Source organism: Vipera berus (genome assembly GCF_964194415.1).
Source record: "Vipera berus genome assembly, chromosome: 3".
Lineage (NCBI taxonomy): Eukaryota > Metazoa > Chordata > Lepidosauria > Squamata > Viperidae > Vipera > Vipera berus.
The window spans coordinates 153,367,174-153,393,954 of record NC_138204.1 but is presented as its reverse complement, the minus strand read 5'-3'; the positions used below and the strand labels follow the sequence as shown (position 1 = coordinate 153,393,954).

Below are 26,781 nucleotides of genomic sequence, written 5' to 3'. Positions count from 1 at the left end.
GATGAAAATCTACCCTTCATAAACATAATCTGGAGAGAACATCAAGCAAACACTGTAGCCAAAACATAGGAAGAGGTTGTAATTTGGGAAGCAGTTTCTTAAATCATCTTATTTTCAGTCAGTTTAGAAGTGGGGAAAAAACAGCTGAAGACAGTATTGGAGAAAACTCTTGGTCTAGTTCAGGGGTGTCAAACTCAATTTCACTGAGGGCCGCATCAGCATTGCGGCTGCCCTCAGGGGGCCGGGTGAGTATGGCCAGGGTGGGCATGGCCTACTGGGTGGGTGTGGCTAGAGTGTGTATGGCCTACTGGGTGGGCGTGGCCAGCTCTACATCATTGGCATCAAGGGTGCCTATGGGGGCCTGGGCAGGAGTGGGACAGATCTGAGGGTCTCTGGAAGAAGGAGGGTCTCTGGGCCAGGGCCAAGGCAGTGGGGTTCGTTCCCTCACTGTTTCCAGGATGGCTTCGCGGGCCACATGAAACCACTTTGTGGGCCGCATCCGGCCCCCGGGCCTTGTGTTTGACATGTTGGTTGGCAAAGCTAACTAAAGTGACAGATCATATCTCCATATATCAGATTTTGATTATTGATAAAACAAAATTAATTGCCTTCATAGCCTACTTGTGAGCCTCAAAATTAAAAAAAATGAAGAGGCTCCGAACCAAATAATATTATATATAGTCCTCGTTTTACTGTGCTAATCAGTATCATAAACGTCATTGTTAAGCAACCTGGTTCTAAGTCGAAAAAGCACATGACTGCACCACTTAATGACAGCAGTTCTGGCAGTACTGGTTGTCCTCATTAAATAAGGATCACATAGGTGATTAAGCAAGGACCTCATGTGCCCATGTCTTCTAATTTCCTGCCAGCTTCCTCGTTGACTTTGCTTGTGGAAAACCAGCAGGGAAAGTTGCAAATTGCAATTGAGACTGCTGGATGCTGCGAGGACCAGAAGTACAAGGTCCAGTTTTATCTAACATTTGTTCAGAACTGTCATAAATTTGAACAGTCATCAAACAAGTGGTTGTTAAATAAGAACTATAATCAAATATTCGCTAGCTTTCTGAAAATTCATATTTAATTTCTCCAATAAGAACATGACTATTTTAAGAAAGAACTTGAGAAAATATCCAGATTGCCATAAGTTGATCATGATAAATTTGTTTGACACTGGCTTCCCAACTTACGCACAAACCATAAACTGCAGACTGTTTATACATAAAGGTTTACATGTAGACTGCAAGTTATATCTCAGGTTGAAATCTTTTTTATATAACAATAGTTATGAGACAGTTTTATATATGAGGTTATATATTTGATAACATTTAAACTTTACAGATTTGTGGGGTGAAATATTTCTAATTTAAAAGAAACAGCAAATTAATATAGCCATTCTTCTTTCTCTTTTTAATAATGTGCTAATTTTGTAACAGAGCTCTTTAGACTAGAGTCTTCTAGAAGTGGATTAGCAGTGAGATGGATTCATTCTGCATTCTAAATCCTGGGGTTTGTATTCTTAGCATTAGAGGAAATAAGTCACTTCAAGTCTCAAAAGCTACAGAAAAGGGGAAAAGAAAGCAGAAACTACCATATGTATGTAAATGAGACTGCTCTAATAGTGTTGAGAAAGCTGTTATAGCCAACAGCAGAGAAGGAGCTGATGCAAGGAAGTAGATCTGTTGTAGTACTGAAAACATCCCAAACATTCAGTAGCTGTTCAGTTTATTCATGATCATGATGCATTTGGAAGAAGATCCATTTGTGCTTGATGAAGCAGATGATACCATCTGTGAAGGTAAATTACATCCTATAACATTGTTCTTTTAGCTGTTACATGCTGGTCATAGGTTGATGGCATATTATTGATTTCTTAAAGGTCCAGATGTTGAGTATCAGAAAGCTAAGAAGGATAAACCCTTCACAAAGAGAAGTTGTCTTGGTTAAATGAAGTGCTAGAAGAATATGCATAACAATAAATTAGATTTGTATTAAGTACAGGAATGAGCTCTGAAAATATTTTTGCAAAGAAGTATTCACTCAGAAGTAGGACCCAATGGAGTTTTTCTCTATTAAGTCTACACAAGATTGCAGCTTAATTTATAATCCCAATTCAATTATAATTACGTTACACAGTAATTATATTAATATGAACTATCTGTAATTGCAGTCAACAAACTATTTCAGCAACTCTAGTTGTAACTCTTGCACTAATACAGTTTTCATTTTCAGCAGACAGATAAAAAGAATTACAGAAGTTTCAATACAGTTCTTTTAAGCAACTTGTTAATCACGTCTCTTCAGTTTCAGAATGAAAGACATAAATTTTCAGATAAATTACAAAAATAAAGACAATGGATATAATATTGATAGTTTATCATCTTTTGCTCTCTGAACTGTCAGCATGTATAAAATTTAATGTTCACCTCCCAGTTGAAATTTTAAGTCGGTCATGAACAGTTGGTCAGGTCTTAGACAATCATGCTGCTACCTTTTATCATCAGTTTCTCATTTATTTTATTGAGCTAGTACCACACAACTAACTTGTTTATATATTTCCCCTTAGAGGAAAAAAATGTATGTAGATAACTCTTACATAAATAATGTCTGGCTTTGCTTGTATAGATGTTAAACATTTGTGTTAGATAAATTAAATTTAAAATGAGACTTCAATTCAAAAAATGATATCCTGGAAACTCTTACGAAAAGCAAAATTGTATGAAGCATATGGGTGAACACCAAAGCAAGTGCAGGGATAATGCAGTTGTGGGTTTCTCAGAACTTTCTTACCTTGGGAGAACATGAATTAAGAAGTGGCATAGAGTTTTTAGACCGCTGCAGTGTTTTGCTCAGGTATATTATAAAATCAGAGGCAACATGCACATTATTTTCATGTCCTCATTGATGAACATTACAACCAGCAGGACATTTGTTACACCTCCTGTAGCATAGATTTTGTGGACTCTTAACAGCAAGCTTACTAGAAGACCAAGGGGTGTGTGAACTGGAATAATGAGCACTGATGGAGATTTATTTTTACAATATGTTTATAAAAATAAAGATAACATATTTATAAAATATGTATACTACTTCACTGTACAGGTCAGTCCTTGGTTAACAATAGTAATTGGGACCAGAATTTCCATTTCTAAACAATGCAGTCATAAAGTGAGATGTCACATAACCATATCTCTTAGGGCAGTGGCCCCCAACCTTTCCTGCTTGGCTGCCTGGCCGGTACAGTGGATGGGTGGGTGGGTGGGTGTGAGTGGCAAGCACACGCGCTCACACACAGCTCCAGTGGTTTGAGCGGCGGGTGGGTGCACCCTCCACTCGCGCATATGGAACTTCGCACACAAGCACGCACAAGCGCTCTACACTCAAGTGCCCTCCGCTTGCTTTGTGTGTGAGCATAAGGGCCCTCTGCTTGCGCGAGTAGAGCTTTGTCTGTGCGCTTGCCTGCCACTCTTGCGAGTGGAACTGCGTGAATGCACATTTGCCCATCACATGCACGGCCCAGTTTCGAACAGGTCATGGCCCGGACTTAGGGACAGCAATTCGAGAATTCCTGAATACTCCAGTTAACCAAATCCCATTTGGTTGTTAAGTGAGGACTCACCCTGATGGAAGCCAATCCTGGGTAGTTCTCTCCAGCCTCAAGCCTCAGTAAAGTAATAGACTGCCTCCTCTGCATCTCCATCCCCCATCTCTGCCCTTTTGGCTACACTGTACTCTGCTGCCTTTGCCAGCCCTGCTCTCCCCATCTGATTTTTGCCATCATTTTCCTTCTGCTGATGAGGGGCATCTGGTTTGGCCCTTTGCAAGGCAATTTCTGGATGTGCTAGGCCTTCTTTCAGAAGCTGAATTCACCCTTATCCAAGTTGTGTGTGATCCTCAAAACAGCAGCAAATGGCAGAGATGCAAATATTTGCACATCAAGAGTTAAAGAAACTACAGGAGATAACTTGCTGGATTTATTTACTTTGACAGAATGAGGTTACTAAGTAATGTTCTACTTTTAAGAAGAGTAGTATTTTAATTCTTATTGTAAGCACCTGTATTTTTCTGCTATCGTGTAAGTAATTTGCACCTCTTCAACTCAGAGCACCTTCCATATCTATAAAAATGTGTTGAAAAAATTTGCATTTGCTTGTTCAAAGTATCAGGTTTTTATATACATTCTACTTTTTGTAGCTGGAAATTTTGTGGGGATACTATTTTCCAGTATAATATACTGGTTCAGTGTACTGTTGTAAACACAGGTATTCTGTATTTTTCATTGAATATACAGTACTTAAGCAAATACTGAGGCGCAGTTTGTTAATACCCCAAAGGTTCCAGTCACTTGTTTGATGGAAATAATTAACGCCTTTGAAAATTAATTTAAATAAGTTTTCAGTATTTCTTCACTAGAATTATAGAAACGTGTACATATTTTTTTAAAAAAAAAAAACAATTTCCTTCCTCCCTTCCTTCCTCCATACCAAGACTTTGTGGTGAAGGTGGTAACCAAACTGCTGCTTGCCAGAATAAATCATCTGATTCATTTTGCTACACATTAGCTAAATCAAACAACCACATTTGACTTAATGTTGTATGTGAACTAATTTACAGTACAGATGAGTACTTTTTTCAAGAGGCAAATGAAGAGCAATGGGCAGAAAATAATAGAAAAGATGTACAAAAGAAAAACATCCAGGAAAGGAAGTTCAGAAGAGGATTTGGCTCAAGAGAGTGACTAGAAATGAAGATAAAAATGTATATAAATGACATTACTGATGTTCAACCAGTTAAATTTGTGGCTTCATGCTTCAAACAATGTCTACTAAAATTCATTTGTTAAAATGCTAACTTAAAACTCTTTGAACTTGGAAAATTTATATAATTTCCTTACCACTTAAGGAAGGCTGTCTGTTCTTCAAATATTCCATTCCAAATAGTAAATGGTGAAAATGGAAGTACTTCTATGAAAATGTCAAAAATGGAAGAACTTTTATAAAAATACCAACCATATGTAACTGTGTACATAAAAAATCATTCTTGTATTGAATCTGGGGTAAAATAAAAGAGAATTTCTTCAAGTATTTTGTACGTGGTAGGGTGTGTTCCCCAAAATATAAGTGCAATATATTTTACTTAAATTGCAATGATGTTCTCATATTCAGTTGCATCATTAGGGGATTCTTCCTTTCTATCTTCTTCCTGTATGCAAGAGGAAGTAAAGAGATGGCAAATTTCTGCAACTGAGGACAAATTCTAGTAATCTGCTTTTGCAATTAATTCTTCCCATCTATCTTCCCTCTGAACCATTACATTCTATGTTGTAATAGGAATGTTCAGTGCAAGTAGAAATCTTGCTATATAGGATTATTTGAAGAAAATTCAGAAGATTAGTTAGTATTTCATTAGAATTTCAGTGTTCCTGCATATTCCATTTTCATCACTCAAATCTGTATTTCACTAGTCACTAGAAATTAAAATGGATTTCGGGACGAACTCCTAACTTGCTCCTAAACAAGTATCTGCTTCTTGAATCACCATCACCACACACTGACACAGCATATTTTCAGCCATTGTTAATGTATTCTAAAATACTTGAAATTTTGGATTCTGAGAAAATAATAGTTGTACCAGTGATAAAGTACTAGGAAAAAAAGTTCAGAAGAAAATACATTCCTAAGAGTGTGTTGTCACTTTTCCACTTTCGTAAGGGAATAATAAACAATATATTTACTTCACACAAATTGGTCTGTTAGTTTAACAAGCCATGTTGAGTATAATATTTGGTATACTGAATTGCTTTGGTTCTCAGGAGCAGTATGTGCTTCAAGACAAAGGATGCTGGTTTAAGATTAAATGGTTTAAGAAAATGGTTTGTTCCAAATATGACTGTTCTGAAGAAACTAGGGAAACAGCATGTGATAAAATCTAAACATTTTATTGTTCAGTACAGCCTACTTTTTTACAAAAAGGCAAAGCAATACTGGTACAGATGTTTTTGCATAATTTTTCCCATACCATTTTCATTCAGAAATGTCTATGGAGATTCTCAGTCATCCAGGTCATAGTTATCCCAAAGGTGCTTTTTCACGAGGCAACTAGACTTTCTTGTTTTTCTTTGAAGACATTTCACTTCTCATCCAAGTAGCTTCTTCAGCTCTGACTGGATGGTGGGGAATGGAAGTATTTATACACCTTGCAGACAGCTGGTCATTTGCATTCTTTTAGAAAATGGTTGAGGCCACCTGGAGGTTTATCTGTGTCATCAGGGTCACCTGAGAAGTGCAAATGGGTGTGGAGCCTTCTTGGAACTGCTGAAAGTACTGTGTTGTAGACTGGAGATAGATGATGTCGTATCCCATAGGCTAGGGCACAGGTCTGCAACCCGCAGCTCTGGAGCCGCATGCGGCTCTTTCAGCCGTCTCCTGCGGCTCCCAGTCCTCTGCCATGTGCAGTCCAAAAAAAAAAAAAGAAAAAAAAGTGGGACTAAAAAAGCTCAACCAATCAATTCAAATATGCAGGGTAGGTGCATATCTCACCTTGGCTCCACTCTTCAGTCAAACCCTGTTCTGCACATGCGCCCATGTACGCGCATGTGCACACATTTTTTGTGGCTCCCAGTTTTTCCTTTTGTGAGGGAACCGGTTCCGAGTGGCTCTTTCACTGTTTCAGGTTGCTGACCCCTGGGCTAGGGGAACAAACCCAGCAGGACAAGATTCAGCAGTCCATCTGCATTTAAAAGACAAAGGCCACATTTTGGACAGAGAGGACTGCTGGTTTGAAAGGGGTCGAAGAGGCCATCTATGTCAAAATTGAACAGCCCCCTCTCAACAGAGGAGGAAGGATATGACATCATCTATCTCTAGTGTACAACACAGTCCTTTCAGCAGTTCCAAGAAGGCTTCACACCCATTTGCACTACTCAGGTGACCCTGATGACACAGATAAACTTCCAGGTAGCTTTAACAACTCGCTAAAAGAATGCAAATGAACAGCTGTCTTCAGGAGTATAAATCTTTCCATTCCCCACCATCCTGTCAGAACTAAAGAAGCTTCTTGGATGAGAGGTGAAATGTCTTCAAAGAAAAACAAGAAAGTCTAGTTGCCTTGTGGAAAAGCATCTTTGGAATAACTATGACCTGGATGACTGAGAATCTCCATAGGCATTATAACTCAACAATTGAAATAGCTTTCATAGTTAGATTTTATTTTGCCATGTAACAGCTCTTATTGCAGAGACTTAATTAATGCAGCTGAAATGACAAAAAGTGTTTATCATCATCTTTACTTTTCTTTGTGAGCTAAATAGTTGCAGTTTGTAAATGACTTACACCTTAAAAACAGTATAGGAACAATTGACTTCACACTGTTTGTGTGTTCATAAAAATCTATCTAATCTATCTAATCTGTCTAATTTATCTAATCTGTCAGATTTTATGATACTTAAAGGACTACAAAGATCTGCAAAACCTGTTCATTAGACATGGCATTGGAATGAATGCACACACCATGAGGATATTTCATATCTTATTTAACTGTCTGCAAATCTGCTTCCTGTCTCCAATCTCTATTTATCCACCCACACTAATATTTCCAGACATATATTGATAAAGAAGGCATCTCATACATACCAGCTTAGTCAGAAAAAATGTTGTGGCCTTACTTTATATAGCTTACACAGATCACAAGGAGGGAGAGTATTATTTTACTAAGGAGTATTGGCTTTGGTGGTTATGTTATACATGCTGCTTTAGTTATCCAGGTCTGACAATCTTCCTATATCCATTTCTTTTCTAATAAAATAAAGCCAGTCTCATAAAGTACAGTTACGTTTCTGCAGGTTCAGTTAGCATATTTTATTTAAGCAAGACTCCGGATTTGCTAGTTGCAACATTAGCAGTGCTCTATTAGCCTTGTTTCTATTTATTTATTTACACTTTTGTTTGCTGTACATTCTTGCAGACTCTAGATAATTATGAATAAAGACCTAAAATATCCCAAGAAACCATATGCACGTATAAGCATAACATTTAAAACAAACAAACACCAACAAATCCTATAAGGCACGAATCCCACTCAAAGACCACTTTTCTCCTCTGCAATATAGTAGAACTTCAAAACTTTCCCCGGAGCTTAGGAGGAATAAAGATGACTCCATCCCTACTGGGAAGAAGTTCTAAAGAACAGAGACAGCCATTGAGAATGCCCACTTCCAAAGTTTCAATCCCATGGGCTTTGTTTGATCTAGTTGGATAGGCAGTTGGATACAGAAAAAGATGGAACTTCAGATAACCATGTCTGAGTTACGTAGGACCTTAAAGATAACATTCAGCACCTTGAATTGGACTTGGCAGTTGACTAATAACCAGTGCAGTTGCCAAAGCAATGAGGTTACCCAGTCAGCCAAATGTCAAGCAATAATATATTGAGGTGCATCTGTCATTTCGCTTTATCTTTATCTTTGAAAGCTTTATCTTTCAAAATGTTTTTTTTTTTGAAAATGCATAGAGCACATTGCAGTAATCCAGTTGGGAGGTGACTAGAACAGGAGTAACTGTGAGTGGTCTCTCCTAATTGAAAAAGTTGCAACTGTCACACAGGGTGTAACTATATGTAAACCCCTTTAGCCATAGGTTCCACGTCCTCCCAAAGCAGGTGCTGTCATTCAGAAGGATTCCCCAATAGGGGAGCCCAGCCCTGTTCAGAGTCAAGGACGGAATTTTCCTGGAATCATTCTGGCCACAAATCCAAAGCCATTTCATTTGGAAGAGATTCCACTGAAATCCATTCTTCAAATAAACAGCAACACTAGAGTGTTGATTTTGGAAAGTTATAGATGGACTAATGGATTTGAAATAAGATTTTGAAAGTACTTAAAAAAAAGGATGGGATTTTACAGGTTGGCTACTAGAGGAAACCATAAGGAATTAAAGATTACAATTAAATAAGAGTACTTAAATTTGACCTAGTAATAACAGAATGGAACAAAATATTTTAACATTGGACAGTTACTAAAATGTTTGTTACTTATTGTTATGAAAGGGAAGTTATTTCTTTAATTTTTTTCCTTCCATTTTTTCTAATTTTGATTCATTTATTTTACAGTTGTCAGTTCTTTTATATGTAATGTGTAATACAATTATTATGTAAAAAAGAATACATCACTGTACATGAGCAAAGAAAATAAAGCTAGTTATTTCAGAATAGTAAAAGTGAATGATGCTATTTAATGTTATTTAATCAGGTTTTTCACCTCGGTTTCAAGTACTAGCCTTCATTAAGAACTTAGAGGGTTTTTTAAGTCAATTTCTTTATTACAAAATGCTGAGTCTTATTTCAGAATGCTGGTTTTGAGGTATAAAACTCCTCATGGCTTTATTTCAGCAATGTTAGTGATCATCACCTCCTAGTGCAGGGGTAGGCAACCTCGGTTCTTTTATGACTCATGGACTTCAACTCCCAGAATTCCTGAGTCAGCATAGCTGACTCAGGAATTCTGGGAGTTGAAGTCCATGAGTCATAAAAGAGCCGAGGTTGCCTACCCCTGTCCTAGTGGATTCTGCCTTTCTGGATTTGTTTGCAGGGAGGAGTTTCTTGGGATCCACCCACTTACTGAAATCAAGGCAATTTTTCTCTGCTGAATTCTTTGTGATAAACACCTTGTCTTCGGTCATTCTCCTCCTGCAAGGTTCTTTCTTGGCCTTTTAAAGGCCATCATCAAAATGATTTGATGTGATTGAGTTTTTGGAAGGCATTTTGGATTCACTGATGGGTAGGATTATTTTCTTTTTCTTTTAGACTTATAGCTAAACCAGGCTGCCATTGATATTGTTTATTATAATTTTGTATTTTGATATAACTGTTTTGTAAGTGATTTGAGGTGATGGATTTTGGGGCTTATATTAGATTCTATTTTAAGATTCTTATAAACTGCACAGAGTCTTGTGAAGTGGGTTTATAAAGATATGTAAGTAAGAATAGCTACAAACTTTTTCCAAATTATGTTTGAGAAGACCAATAATTTCCAGACAAAATTTCCAGATGACAAAATAAAAATTTGCACTACTAGATGAGTTATAATTACACATTTGAGAAGCAACAGATTTAAGTATGTAGTTATCTTACCTGTAATATTATTTACAATGCTTTGAATATGTGATTTATATACACATGGCCCTGACTTATAATTTCCCTGATGCTGAGAGATACTTACATCTCCATCCAAAATTGCCTTGTACATTTATATTTAAATACAAAAGAACAGGGAAAACAAAACCTAAGAATATATTTATACATAGATCTCAGGAGTATGGTTGCATAGATCATCTTTGAACATCTCCCATTTTTTAATTTTAAAACAACTGGTTTCCAGAAATCATTCATTCATGTGCAATTATACTAGTACAGATCTCTCTCTCTCTCTCTCTCTCTCTCTCTCTCTCTCTCTCTCTCTCTCTCTCTCTCTCACACACACACACACACACACACACACACACACACACACACAAAGAATCCTCTTGCTCTGGTTGCTAAGCGTTAGGAGAAATGGGAATGTGCAGTTCTGTGAAGCCCTCTTGTGAGTTCTTGCCTTCTGCCATAAAAAAGGAGGGGGAAGGGAGACAGCACTACAAATGACTCTCATCATAAATGCATTATTTGCAAGGCTATAGAGCTGGAAAACCAGTGCCTGTGGGGCATAGAAAAGTGAGCTTGCCTTTTCAATCAGAATGATCATGTTTTTATCAACTGCAGTCCATGTTAAAATATACCTTAAAATATATCTTATTCTAGATGACAGCCGGTAATAGAAATCAGAACTGATTTTAAAGAATATGATGTTTGGGTAGTGAGCTTGTCAGGTGTGTGGCCAAGATAGATGTGCAAGGAGAAGTTGAGCTTTCCATAATGGCTTGCTAGCCTGGCTCATTAATACATTAGAGAGAAGCCATACATCCATATAACTAAATAACATACTATATGATAAAATTTTCTAATACAAAATACTTAATAAAGCAAAATTAAATTTAAAGCCCCCCCCGCCCCCATTTCTTAAAATCCAGATTGACTTTGGCAGTCTTACTTTCTTTCAAGTGCTTTAGGGCAAATTTTCTTCTTGTATTTGTTCTTTCACTGACATTTGATAGTATTGTTAACGATCTGATTTTTATACAGTAGCGAATTACTCCTCAGTAGAGGATATAATTTCATAAGGATAGAAGAACAGTGGAGTATGTGGGGCAGACAGAATTGACAAGATGGCGGATGGAGCTTTGCAATGAAAGCTCTGCCCTACATTTTCATGGAAAAGCAGGGCATAGATCGGAAGGCTTCATCCACCATGTTGCCAGTTTTGTCCCACACCCTTAGGGATGCTGCTGGCAGCATGATCCTAGTAGTTCTGTAAGACATGTTTTAGGGTGGGTTGTTGTAAGGACAAGCCTTCTCCAGTATTGAAGAGATAATGTGAAACAAATTTGTTCAAACGCAGGGCAAGCAAATACAATAAAACCTTCATTTAATGGATTAGTTTGGAGAAAGGGTCTCTATTGCATTTCTTTAGGCTCATTAAATGGTATGCAGTTGGCATAATTTTTATCATTTGTGTAATAGGGTAATTATCATTTTTATGTCATTTCCAAGTGCAACACTAGGAACGACAGAAACAAAAGACGGCTGTACACTTGGTACTGGAAAGTCTACCCAAGAACAGCTTATAGGTCATACGTTAGATGGCATAAAGATAAGTATTAGCAGTACCGTTATAGAATTTATCTCAGAATATGCACTTCATGAAAAGTTTATGCACATTGTAGAATTTACAGCGCAGATGTATAAGATAAGGTACTCAATTAACAAATTAAAAATGGGATCTATTTTCTTGTCAGATCAGCCAAAATTCTGATAGTATGGTTTGTATATAGTTATTGGATAAAACAAGCCACCTTTAACTTCTTTTTTCTAATGCAAATGATGTTTAGAAATTTAGGATTAGGCTGTGATCTCTTCTTTCATGAGCAAACATGAGATTATAATGGCAGGATATTGCTGGAGGAAAGGAAATATTTATTCTTTACTAGTAGTAAAATAGTGTTGAGCACTTCTATAGTTAGATAATGTGGTCAGGCAGGACACTACATACGTACATATATACATACGTACATAAAACTCTTACTACAGTGGGCTCAAAGATGTGTACCATTCACTTTTTGACACATTTAAAATGCATGGAAGGAATGAGGTAGTCATTGGTTTTCTGATCAATGCTTTAGTGCTTTAGTATTTTAGTTTCTCTGGTATAAGTTCCGAATATCACTTAGATAGCCTCATGCCAGTTGGCAGAGCCAGACAAACAGGCTGTTTTTGTAGCTTAGAACACACAAAAAAAGGCTTGGGATTGCTGCTGTAACACTGCTTGTGTTGGAAATTAAACTTGGTGGCTTTCTGTGGCATCCCCTCTAGCACAGTGTAAAAAATAAACTCCAGGCTCCAGTAAGCTATGGGGGACTTGCATTACCTAAATATTTGTAGAGGAAACAAGAATGTTAGAGTGATCAAATGCAGGGATAAGGAAAAGATCTTCTCGCCGTACAGTAGCTAGTTAAGTCTCTGACAAACAGCTGTTTCACTGATCCTTGAACTCTCCGCACAGATGATGCTGGAGTCAGCCGGTGCAACAGCCTCACACTCCACGCACACACATTCTTTCTTCTCTGTACTGTAACTTTACCAGGGAAACAGAACTCCTGATGCTTCTGCTGGCAGCAGAGTGAGTCAGAGCAGCTACTGATTGAGCACAAGCTGGTAGCTGCTGCTGCTGCACTCTCACTTTCTCTCTCTCTCCCCCCCTCTCCCTCTCCCCTCCATCCCCCTTCCACGGTACGGTAGTCTTTTTCTCCCTTTAAATTCGGCCTGGATTAGCTGCATAGGAGAGACAGCAGTGCAAGCAAAGCTAGTCTTCTGTTTTTTATGACAGTCAAAAGTCGAAGAGGAAATTGGGGTTTGCAATCCATTGTTTTCAACCACCATACTATGAGTGTGGATCAGTACATTTAGGTGAGTGACGTTTCCCCCTTTGTTTAGTTTTTCTCTGTCACGTGGACTGTTTCTCGTTCCTTTTAAATATTGTTAGCGCTCGGTGTGCAGCTATACTGTCATGGTATTTTGTGTCAAAGTTATTTCCGCATGTTTTGGCACGGTACTGATTTTTGTGATGCTCAGATGTGAATTGCTTACTAAAACATTCGCCTGTGAAAATATTGTGATCAATGAAGAATGTTCAAATGGCATTTCCCATCAACAGCACTATATTTTGCAGATTCAGAAGTCATTCAGTTAATTGCAAAACAATTGAAAAGGTTGCCTATCAAATACAGCATAATTGTAATTCTCTCTAGTGTTTGGATAGCATCATTTCTGTATGTTTGTGTATAACAACTGTTCAAAACATTTATAATGTAAGTAGTCAGTGATGTGAAAAGACATACGCAAAGTTACTTTTTCATATAAAATGCTAGGTAGCCTGTCTCTGTCCTTGTGCCTGAAAAGGCACATGTACCACATAAGGGGAAATTGATTTCATGGGTATTAATCAAAATAATATTTTCAATTTTGATATATTTTTTCCAATAGCAAAGTCAGTAACTGCATTTATAAAATCAGTTGATGTTTTAGCCTGCAATGCACCTTATTTTAAGAGGAAATTTTAACTGCTTCAACTTTAGAATAAATGTGACTGATAGTTCCTATTTTTTGTTTTTTGAAATTCGTAGAATAGACACACAATACCTCATGAGAGCCTGTTATTATTAACAGAAAATCCATAGGATATGAAAGAAGGTAAAGAAATCCATTGCAGCATTACACATTTTTAGTACAATTTGCCAAAATAATTTCCAAATCAAGCTAATTAGTTTTTAGGTTTCTTATGTTCTGGCCTGCAAATTTAGGATATGGATAAAATCCTTTCATACACTCACACCAATTTCTAATATAAACTCATATAAGCATGTGAGTGTTATCATTCTATTCTGACAAAATGCCTTTGCTGACTTGGAAGAAATATTTATGTGACGTTATTGTACTGGATACAGTTCTATGTCTGTCTATCGTTCCACTTTCCACCATTTTTTCATAATGTGTATCTTGAAGTACTTTTGTGTTATTTAATTATGGCTAGTTTATTCATTTATAGTTTGTGTGTGTGTGTGTGTGTGTGTGTGTGTGTGTGTGTTTGTTTGTTTAAGAAAATGAACAGGACCATTGGAAACATTGTCATTGTAATTTGCCCACTGCCCACTGAATTCAGAAGCAGATTTTCTAAGGAAACAAAGCAGAGATATGTTTCAAGTGAGGATGGTTTCCCAAAGTGCCAAGAAAATAGCTTTAATGCTAACTTTTTTTCCCTTTCCTCCTCTGCTGTTGCTTCAGCCATAATCTGAGTACACACATTTCTTTGTAGCTTTTTAAGTACAGGGAGAGTGGTGTGGTTGCTGCTATATTTGGTAAGGTGATTTGGAAGAGAATTTACTATCTATCCCCACCTAGCCAAAATTAATGTCAAATTATGTCAATATGTTCTTCTCTAACCATAATTCTACAATGAAATTTAAACTATCAAGCAGTATAAGAGACAGAGCATTTCTTTGGGTAGCTGAAAGGCATCATGTTATAAAGAAAATGTCTATTTCTTCCTTTTAAAATAATTATATACAGTGTGAGATGACATACTGACTCTAGTACAGCATGTTTTCCTTGGCCTCTTTCCATCTTGTGCATTCTGTATACAGTATGTTGAGACTATAACTGACTTTTTCAGGGAGGGAGTGTTGGAACTTCTTGTCCGGACACATTGGAAGGAGACCTGGTTGATGAAGATTAATTAACAAAGGTGCCCAACCATTTCATATCACTGGACAGATTTAGAAGTTGGAGAGAATGTTTTGGGTGTTCTTAGATATTGGCTGTCCAATGAAGTGGCCAGTTACAAGTCATCCAGTTACCAAAAAGTAGATTTAAGTAACTCAGGCCTAGAATCTGATGACTCCAAGAGCACATACTCACAAGCACGTTGGTGTCTATGGGCAGTAAATCATCTGCCACTGCCACTGTCATAAACCAAAATTGGTTCTAGTCTCAAATACTAAGCCATTATTTGCTTACCTATATTTTACTAAAGATAGTCTACATCAGGTGTGTCAAACTCGCAACATCACATGATGTGTCGCGACGTATCATGTCTTTTTTGCCATTGCCAGCAATTGGGTGGGCGCGGTTTCGCTATGATGCATCCGGCCCGTGGGGCAGCAGTTTGTCACCCCTGGTCTACACCATAAGCTACAATGCCTGAGTTCATACAGTTCTAGCAAAAATCAAAGAAACCTTAGTAAGGATTAATATGATTTATGAATCCAACCAATGGTTGTGTTAATAATACACCGAACTGTATAACTGTAAATAAAACCAAAGAAATGTGTTGTGTGAGCAAGGCAATTGTATTAACTGGTGAAGACAGGATTTGCACAATGTATTTGGTTAAAATGTGGCTTTCTGGTTTGTCTTAGATTTGTCCATATAACAGTGCTGCCAATGAGCAAGGGTACCAAAGTTGAATCAGTGTTCTGGTATGAACTACCCTTGAGTTATATAGTAGTCACATTTGCTCAGTTTCATTACTTAAAAGATTATCCAGCAGAAAGTAATCACAACAAAAAATGGAATTTTCCTTTTGTAATTTAAGCCCATTAAAAACACATGTTGTTATGGGCTATATTTTTTAGATCTGAGAAAAAAAGTGTATTTGATGGAGTGCAGTAAATGGGCTGTTCCTTACTTTCCTGTTTAGGGGAGACATTCTTACTAAATACCCCTTCTAAATGCAAACCATTCCGCTGGTTGATTATTCTCTCTATCAGGAAAGTTAGTTCTAGTTTGCTTCTCTCCTTGGTTAGTTTCAAACCATTGTTTCTTGTCTTGCATTGTGGTGCTTTTAAAAAGAGGTTGACCACCTCTTCTTTGTGACAGCCCCTCAAATATTTGAACACACTATCATGTCACCCCAGTCCTTCTTTTCACTAGACTTTGCTGGCCTGGCGAGTTTCTAGTTGTTTTGGAACTGTTGGTGAGACCGTTAAAAGTCGTTGGCGCTGTTTGAATTTGTTCTACCAGCAGCAAGATCTGACTGCTGGCCCAGTGATGGATTCTACTGCAAATCAGGGCTGTTACCAGAGGAGGCAGAGGGGGAGAGGACCTGGAGCTTATGGAGCGAAGGAACTGGATGAGGCTGTCGGCAGGCCCAGAGGAAGAGAGAGAGGCTTTTGGAGGAGTTGGTGGTGGCGGCAGCAGCGTGCTCCAGGGGTGAAAAGAAGCAAGGCCTCTTAAAGGAAAAGGTGGAAGAGTCAGGATCAGAAAAAGGAAAGAATGCGAGGTTGTCAGAATACAAGCGAATTTGAGGGCTAATCCACATGGAGCCCCATTTCCATCTGTCCTGTTTGCCATCGTTCACTCCCTAGAGACTAAAATGGACAATGTGAAATTTGAACGGGCCCCGAACAAGGAGTATATATCGGAGGTGGTGACCCTTTGAGAGCTGTATGCAACGAAATTTCATTTTGATGTATGCCGATTGGTGTACATTCAAAGTGACAATAAAGTTATCATCATCATCACTAGACCTATCCGATTCCTGCAACAATTCTTTCTATGTTTTAGCCTCCATCCCTGATTGGTCTATAGTTTCCTGGATTTGTTTTTTCCCCTTTTTTGAAGATGGGAACCACATCTTCAAAAAACTTAAAAACTTAAAACTATGGTTAGTATTAAGTTAAAACTTAATCCTAAAACCACTTTGCTTAGTTATTGACCCTACCTAAAATACCAGTGGATTTGATTCCTTCTTGCATCCTCGACAATTTCAATTTGGGGACAGGGTTTAGTCTTCTTTTCTTCTTTATAGTTAGCTGCTTCATCCAAGAAAAATTCAAAAGGGAAAAGGTTCTTCACTATGTAATCAGAAAAAGAAGGGAATTTTTCTTGCTGGCAGATTTAGCCATAGACTTATTTTTTCTAGAGGCAGAATGGATCAATTTATAAACCCACTGGGGAGTATTCTAATCTAGCGGAAATTTCTAGAAGGTTGTGTTACTCAAAGTGCCCATATGTTTGTCCATCTAATTTATTTCACCTATAGGGGGCTTGATGATAGTTTAAACTGGATTTTTCCTGTACCCAAAACCTAATTTTAAAAAAGGAACGTTTTGGGGGCATTAAGTGTTGCTGTTTTGACTGTGTGTTCCGTGTGTTATATGTGTTCTCGTAATGAATTTCCTTTCTGTTTCCTTGCATAAAGTTGACATAATAGAGAAAGGGGGTTTATGTAAGGCTTTTTCTTCTCATAACAATAGCAATAGCACTTAGACTTATATACCGCTTCACAGTGCTTTACAGCCCTCTAAGCGGTTTACAGAGCCAATGTATTGCCCCCAACAATCTGGGTCCTCATTTTACCAACCTCAGAAGGATGGAAAGCTGAGTCAATCTTGAGCCAGTCAGGATCGAACTCCTGGAATGAGCAGTGAGTTAGCCTGCAATACTGCATTCTAACCGCTGCTCTCATGCTGTAACAATACTCTGCTCTTTGCTGCTCTTATCAGCATATAGTAATCCTTTACTTAGACTGTTATCTGGTTTTGGCTAGATTCATACTTTACCTTGCTCCAGCAAGGCATTAGGTGTTCTTAGGTATTTGATTTCCTGGACTTATTCTGAAAACCAAGAGACTCTACAGAATCCAGAAATAGGGAGAAGCCATATAAGAACAATCCAATCCTAGGCTGTTTTCATACTCTCAATCCAAGTGACAGTGAAGGCCTTAACCAAACAGTGCATCAGAACCTCAGAAAAACCTCTGAAACCCAACAGATACTAAGGGTGGACCAGTGAAATGAGTCCTACCTCCCTGTGGCAGGGAGAAACTAGGAAAACTGTAAGGTAATGTGACAAGGGCTGATGTTAGCACCTCTCACATTACCACTGCTCTGATGACTTGGATGAAGTCCATGGTTGCTGTGGTACCATGAACCCTCACGATGCCTCTGATCACACAGCCAGAGGAAGTGTCTTAAAGTCTCCCAGTATTCCCAGTCTGGGAAACTCCACCTACAACTAGGCCACAGAATCGAGCACTTTAAAATAGGGAAGCCAGGACATTGGTACAATAGCAGCAATCAGAGGGCCTTCATTCAACTACTTAGATGACAACAAAAACAAACAAGCCCAACCAGATGGCTGATCTGGCTTGTCAGGTCACTTTTAAACTGTGTCCAGAACCTAGCAATGTTTAGTCCCACTTATTTAGTTACCCACACACACACAAACATATCACCCTTCACTTTAGCAATAAAGCAAATACAAGATAAGGACTGCAGCATTCAGAAGAAGGGGACGACAGAGAATGAGGTGGCTGGATGGAGTCACTGAAGCAGTAGGCGTGAGCTTAAATGGACTCCAGAAGATGGTTGAGGACAGGAAGGCCTGGATGATCGTTGTCCATAGGGTCGCGATGGGTCGGACATGACTTTGCAGCTAACAACAACAAATTCAGTGATCAGGAATGCTATCAGATTTGGTTAATCCACATTTTTCTTATTGTCATGTTCCTATATTGAAAGGATTTTTATTACTAATCCTGTGGCACATGCAGATTACACTACCATATCTGACTTTTGAAAACGTATGTGTATCTGCAAATCAGAGTACTGAATCAAGGATTTCATTGTGTCCTCAGAATCACATGTATATTGTACTATATTCAGGAGAGAATTAAAAAAATCTAGTTGGTTGCATTCTAAAATACATCAATGATGTAGTTTATGTTATCTTAATTCATGTTATATTTTAATGAACAATTGATATGGATTCTGTTTTTGTTTTCCAGAGCAGGTGATCCATAATTCATAGGTAAGAACCCATCTTAAGATAGATTGTCTAGTTGTAATGGCTGCGAAACAGCCGTAGTTCTCTGCCCTATTACATCAGCAGAATGTTGTCCAGCAGCTTAGTTCAGTAATTCACCTTTTGTAGAAATGGGTAGATAGGATAATCTCTCTGCAGATGCTGTGAGGGATCTGTTAAGATTTTGCCAGAAAATTTGCTCCTATTCACATGAACATTGTCTGAGGAAGTGGTACCTTTCTATGAGGGTATCAGGATTTTGTTTTGAATTGTGGATTTCACAGAAGAAGATAAGCTTCAAAGAATAAAATAAGATAATTTTTACCCCCTCTTACTATATTCAACAGTAAGGGATCAGCAGTAGAGTCCTTCAGGTTTTTGGGTTCTATAATCTCCTAAGACTTGAAATGGACACTTAACATCAGAACCATCATTAAAATGCACAACAAAGAATGTTCTTCCTGCGTCAACTCAAGAAGTTCAGACTGCCCCAGGAGCTGCTGATACAGTTTTACAGAGGAATTATTAAGTCTGTCATTTGTATTTCTATAACTGCCTGGTTTCCACAGCAACCAAACATGACAGGTGCAGGCTCCAATGGCTAGTCAAGACTGCAGAAATAATAGTTGCAAATAACTGCCTTCCATAGAAAACCTGTATGTTGCGCGGATCAGGAGGAGGGCTAAGAAAATGTCTGCAAACCCCTCACAACCTAGACACAAAGTGTTTCAACTCCTTCCCTCGGAATGGCACTGTAGGGTATTGCATGCCGAGACAACTAGTTACAAGGACACTGTTTCCCTTGTACCATCACTCTACTGAACACCTACATTCTTGCAGTTCTGTCTAATGTATATGTATATTGACCCATAGAATAGGGCTGTAGTATTATTATTAGGGACGCGGTGGCTCAGTGGGTTAGGATGCTGAGCTAGTCGATCAGAAGGTCGGCAGTTTGGCGGGTCGAATCTCGAGTGCTGTGTAACAGAGTGAGCGCCTGTTACTCGTCCCAGCTTCTGCCAACCTAGCAGTTCGAAAGCACGTAAAAATGCAAGTAGAAAAATAGGGACCACTACGGTGGGAAGGTAACAGCGTTCCGTGCGCCTTTGGCGTCTAGTCATGCCGGCCACATGACCATGGAGACGTCCTCGGACAAGCGCTGGCTCTTCGGCTTTGAAACGGAGATGAGCACCGGCCCCTAGAGTTGGAAACGACTAGCACGCATGTGCGGGGGAACCTTTACCTTTATTATTATTATTATTATTATTATTATTATTATTATTATTATTATTATTATTATTCATTCTTTGCATTATCTTCTTTATTTCCCTCTTTTATTGGTACTATTATATTATTATTTTCTCTGTTTTGTTGCAAGTACAGTACACTGAGTGCTTCTGTATTGGAGATAAATTCTTTGTGTGTCTAATCACACTTGACCAAATAAAATATTCCATTCAATTCAAGCATGACTTTGGCTATCTGAGGCTGGATCCCTGCCCTTTCTGGTGCTTTTGGGTAGCTGGTGAGTGTGAGCAGTTGTATTTCAGGTGTGATAAGTGCCTCTTCAGTGCCTGTTGCCCTGGAAGAGAAGGTGATGTATCCCCTCAGAAAGAGAGCATCTCTCAATCCAACCCTGTTGAACACCGCCATCCAAACTTTTCTTTTTGTGAAGGTGAATGAACAACAGTAGTTGCGAAGCAGATGCATTTTATTTCTAGGATAATGAGACAATTGTTCCACATTTTAAAATGATTCTGTCCTTAAGTGTTGCTCATACAAGCACACTGGGTTTTTTCCCTATTTAAATTGTATGTAAATCAGCTTTGTTTTACACATGCGGTGATGCTAAATCTGCTAAATTCACATGTTTTAGCGCTTACAGTGCAGTATTCCTCCTGAGATTTTCACCCCTTTCATGTTTGCACCTGTTTTCTGCATCACGGTTAATTCTCACCTATTGTTTCCATATTAATTTTTCTTCATTATCTATGTGAAAGAAATTCTTAAGAGTTAAGAAATGATGTACAGGATTCTAAAATCTAACATATTAATATTATTCACAAGATCACTTACAATATTAAGGCAAAACCAATAATAAGAGTGTTTGACATGCATTTGAAGCTGGTACTGTATCTCTTGATAGTTTGGGGTGTCATTACTTCACCAAAACAAACAACTATGGTATATGCTATATAGTTTTTAAAAATAAACTTTTAGGACTGCTCAAAATATTTCCACTTGTTTAATAAATAGTGTGCTTCTTAATTGGCAATAGCATGTTCTTACATAAACAAATGTAGTGGACAAATTCATTGAAATATCCTTTTCCAACAACAATACAGTTATTACTCACTGTATTTGCATGTTTCTTAGGTAGCAATTGTCTTCTTGAATGCAAGTTACTACGGTAACCCACATGCATTCCCTCAGTGCCTGCCATTGTTATATTTCTTCATTATAATATAGAGAACAGATTGATTTGCCTCAACAAGCTAATTTCTCCTGGTCTTAAGCAACTGGTAGCCTTAAGCTAATCCTTAAAAAGACAAACATATACTGGAAAAATATATAAAATTGGATGTGTATACTCCATTTTACATGCTGGCCAAAGATTGGTGGTTGCATTTTGGATCAGTTGAAATTTCCATACATGCTTAAAGGCAATCTTATGTACAATGTATTATCATGTGACCATGGCATGAATAAAAATGGCTAATTGTGATTTCTAGAAGAAGATATATTTACCACAAGAGATTGTTAAAGTATTTCCTTTAAAAATGTAATTCCGTATACAGTAAAGAACAGCAGATCAGGATTATCCCTTTGTTAGGAATGTAGTCTTTCAGGAAAATGCAAGTTCTTTAATATATGTACAGTTATACAATTCAAGGCTTCCCAAAATACTTCATTTTATTTGAATTAAACTTACTTGTGTTCTTCCAGTCAAGTAACTATAATTCAAGATCTCAACTATGTCTCCAAATTCAAGATAGAAACTAAAGAGGAAGAGAGACTTCAGACTTTAAGATGATCTTACCAGCAGCTTCATTGGAAATATAGACAAGAGAATAAGATAGAATATAGGGGCACCCAATCCAAAAGAAAGAGCATAAATCTCATATTTTGGGATCACCTTTCTAGGTGTGACCTAGAGAAATTTGAAAAAAAGTCTCTTTAGCCTGGCTTTCAGATCTAATATGAAATCAGTTTCAGCCATTATGTTCCTCTAAATATTTTTTTTTATTTCAAATCATTTTGAATTTGTGCAGCAGTTGTTAAAGTAATCTTTGGAGCCATGTACTTAAGTTATAGAAACTCGGAGTCTCTGTAAAGTCAGATTGAGAACATTCCTGATACATAAAAAGGCTGTAGTGGAAAAATTCAGAAGATCTTTTCTAAGACCTGTTCTACCAGTTCTGGGATGGCGGCGCCTGGAATGGCTGCGGCTGCATTGGCTCTTGAAGGTGAGTGGTTTTGGGAGGGATAGTGGGGGCTGTGGGCCACATGATCAGGAAGATTTTGATGTGTTTGGGCAACATGGTGGAACTAAGGTAACATACGACATACGACCGACAATCTTTGCTGGCCTGGCGAGTTTCTAGTTGTTTTGGAACTGTTGGTGAGACCGTTAAAAGTCGTTGGCGCTGTTTGAATTTGTTCTACCAGCAGCAAGATCTGACTGCTGGCCCAGTGATGGATTCTACTGCAAATCAGGGCTGTTTCCAGAGGAGGCAGAGGAGGTGAGGACCTGGAGCTTATGGGGCGAAGGAACTGGATGAGGCTGTCGGCAGGCCCAGAAGAAGAGAGAGAGGCTTTTGGAGGAGTTGGTGGCGGCGGCAGCAGTGTGCTCCAGGGGCGAAAAGAAGCAAGGCCTCTTTAAGGAAAGGGTGGAAGAGTCAGGATCAGAAAAAGGAAAGAAGGCGAGGTTGTCAGAATACAAGCTAACTTGAGGGCTAATCCACATGGAGCCCCATTTCCATCTGTCCTGTTTGCCATCGTTCACTCCCTAGAGACTAAAATGGACAATGTGAAATTTGAGCGGGCCCCGAACAAGGAGTATATATCGGAGGTGGTGACCCTTTGAGAGCTGTATGCAACGAAATTTCATTTTGATCTATGCCGATTGGTGTACATTCAAAGTGACAATAAAGTTATCATCATCAGTATGTAGAACTAACTGCTATTTAAACATTTATTGAAAAGAACACTGATTTAGTAATTTGCATAACAATAAATGTCTAGGTAGGACACAGTTATTTTGCTACTCTTTCAGGAAAGCGTAGTCAGTATAAAAACTTCTTGAAGGGATTCTTACCTTCAGCAAATGGTAAGAGTGTGTGTGTGTGTGTGTGTGTGTGTGTGTGTGTGTGAGAGAGAGAGAGAGAGAGAGAGAGAGAGAGAGAGCTACAATTCTGAACCACCAATGTTCTTTTCCTCCTTTTTTTTCTTCTTCAAACATGTGCAATGTCATTGTTGACTTTTATGAAACTGTTCGTTATAGTTCTGCAGTTTTAGAATTCTTGGGGTCCTTTATAATAAGGATATTTTGTGAACTTAGTCCAGTGTCTCATAGAAATTGTATTATATTATCCATCCGAACCAAAAGTCTGAAAAGATGCCAGCATACATCTAGAGGTAATTGCTTCACTTGAATTTTCCAGTCTGCTCAAACAACCTGTTGCTCATTTGAAATTAACTACCGTATTCTGCAGATCACTAATGTTTTCACCCATAAGGGATTTTTGATTAGAGCAATTATTGAGCCCTCTTTAGCATTTAACAGATTGTATGGGGGCAAACTGGGCAGAAAAAAAGCAAACAGGTATACATGTTCCCTTCAGCAAAATGATTGGTAGCTGGGATGGAACCACATCAGCACTCTGTGCAATTTTAACTCAAGGAGGTTTATTAAAACATAGTTAAATTTAATTTAGTGCAATTTTATCATAATAATCAAGGGTTTCTTAGTAACTTAGATGTTGAATGTACAACCACTTCCATATACCATTGCGCTACATGGTATAAATGGGAATGTATGGGACTCTAAGACTAAGAGCTTCTTTGCCAAACTGTAAAAGAATATTAATTTCTAGTAAGTGAATTTAAGAGTATGTAATATTTTCAGTTCTTCTAATCCTTCAGAAGGATTTTATTGCTTTGACTTTTACAGTTGTAATTCCATTAATTAGCCAGTAATCAACAGAATATAAACATTGGCATAATTGATAGGACAGAACAGTTGAATCTCTTCAATTTATTACATTCAAACCCTCCATGGGAAGAAATGGAATTAAACAAATCTTTTATTCAGGGTCTTCATTAAATAGAGGCACTAGTGTAGAAATAACAAAGAATTAAGAATGAATACATGTGACTATTTCAGGGAACTTTATAAATTGGAATAGCCTCTGTAAATGAAAAATGGTGCTATTAATTGATTATAGTCATCAACCCTTTCCTGATATTTCTAATTTTTGTACTGAATTAATTGTGTACTTGTGGCCATATAAAATACAATGTTATACTAGTGTGAATGCATCTGCCCTTGTGGAACTGATTTCACTAGATGTTATGGTTGAGAACTTGAAAATAATGTGGAAACTGATGTACAATGTGGTCTGGTTAAAGCTGTAATCTATCTGAAATGATTCCTTCAGCAATTTAAAGATGCATCTGGATTCACTTCTGCTCCTGCATAATATCAGATACAATGAATTTTTTTTACAAAATGTATTTATCATGTTATTTTTTAAAAGAGGGATTATTCGTAATTTTGGTCATTTATGGTCAATTTGATTACTGTTATCTCCATATAAGGCTGGGGTTACTGTTGGTGAATGATTGTCCCTGCTAAAAACAGTCCACCTCCATGCTTGGAGTGGTTAGGGATTTCATGGTCTCCATGACTACCATGGTCTTATTCCACATCAGCATGGGCCTGACATCTACCAAGGATTACAGACTTGATCTGTTTTTAATTTAGAGCAGGGAGAATATAATATGAAGATACAGAACATTAACATCAGACCTTAATCATGGTCAACATCAACCTCTTTGGGAGATGGTCCACATTAAGCATCAGTTTGCCAGATTGTGGAATATAGAGGAATATATCCCTGGAATATAGAGATGACAAAGATACTAGACTGGGTTCTCCTTCTATGGCTTTTCTTTGTGTGCTGATCCTGGGATGCTCCTTGATTTACTGAGAAGTTTCTGAGAAATGAAATTCCAGAGGAGCTCCCTGGACTGAGGTTAGCGTAAATGAACAACCAACCATACACAGATAAGCTTAGAAGCTGCACCTATGATGGTAAGCGTAGTGAAGCACCAGGATTTTTCCAGATATGGAATGCCATTATTTCCCTGTAGGGAACTAATCTACTAGCTACCGTGTTTCCCCGAAAATAAGACCCACCCAGAAAATAAGGCCCAGCATGATTTTTAGCATGTCTAATATAAGCCCTACCCCCAAAATAAGCTCTAATTAAGAGCCTGCCCACTGTGTCCCACGGTCTGGTTGCTTGCTGCCGCAACAGGGCAGGAGGCCACATTGTGCACTAGGGCTGTGACACAAGGCGAGGCAGGTGGTGGAGGAGGGTGGAGCTGCCCCATGCACCCCGTACCGGCACACCCCAGGGCTCCCACAAGCAGGCCACTCCCCACTCGGTGACATCTTCCCGCCTGTTCAATGACCCGGCTGCCCGCTCGCCTCTTTCCTTTCACTCCCCTCCTGAGCCAGACTGCCAGGCTACGGAAGATGGGCAGGGGAGGCTCAGTCCCCTTACCTGGTCCCTCTCCGCCATTTCAGAGCCAGGGGGGAGCGACGCTGAAAGGCCTCCACCGCCGCTGGAGGGGCTTTTTTCGGTCCCCCGTTTCACCCCACCCCGCAGATCACCTGCCTGCTGGCCACCTTCTCCGCCTGCTGGTCACCTCCTCCTCTGCCTGCTGCTTGGATTCTGCGCCTGATGCTTCCTGCTCCCCATTCGCCACCAGTACTGTATAGTTTCAATGGCAGCAGCTCTGGAGGCCAGTCGTAAGCTCTCTGCATTGTCCCTGGGCAGGTGGTTTCGGCCCCCTGGCCCCCTTCACGGCTCTTCCCACATAGAAGAGTTATACCAGGGCTGGCAGTAGGGGCACTCTGAAGACCGCACTCCCGTGCCTCCAGCTGCCAACTCTCCCATGGCTATGTGGGCAGAGCCGTGAAGGGAGCCAATTTGTAGACCAATTATATTCAACCTGTGTTCCTAAGATTTTAAAAAATATTGGAGGTTTCATCTAAAAAGATTAAATCATGGCAACTGGAACAATGATTGTTAATCTGAGACATTTCGTTATTGATCCAAGTAACTTCATCAGTCAAAATTAAAAATTAGTTAGGCAGAGAGTCCGAGAATCGTTGGAATGTACTAACTCTTGCCATACCAACTGCAGGGGTTTCTCCCCAAAATGTATTCAATATGTCAGTGAAGACTCAATCGTCCAGCCAAAAGTATCTAAAAAGGTTAAATTATGGCAACTGGACCAAGGTTTTAATCTGAGACGTTTTGTTACTCATCCAAGTAACTTCATCAGTCTTCATTGACACATTGAAATACATTTTGGGGAGAAACCTCTACAGTTGGTATAGCAATAGTTAGTACATTCCAATGACTCTCTGCCTAACTAATTTTTATTTTGACTGATGAAGTTAGTTGGAGGTTTCCATATTGGAGGTTTCTTTTCAAGAGCAGGTCCTATCTTTATGAAATGACTCCTTTATTAGATTACCAAGAATTTAAGTCTTAAAAATTCAAAAGGTAAGATTTAATATAATGACTAAGAAAAAAA

General features: G+C 38.5%; 1 protein-coding gene across 4 annotated transcripts in view; it reads left to right on the top strand.

The window, feature by feature from the left end:
• Positions 1-1,659: 1,659 nt before the first annotated feature.
• Positions 1,660-26,781, top strand: part of RIPOR2 (RHO family interacting cell polarization regulator 2) — a 68,735-nt gene continuing 43,613 nt past the window's right edge. For all 4 annotated transcript variants that reach the window (XM_081323483.1, XM_081323482.1, XM_081323484.1 and 1 more), the window contains exon 1: positions 1,660-1,798. In XM_081323483.1, coding sequence (XP_081179609.1) covers positions 1,732-1,798 — 67 coding nt within the window. In that variant the 5' untranslated portion in view covers positions 1,660-1,731. The remainder of the gene's footprint in view (positions 1,799-26,781) is intronic.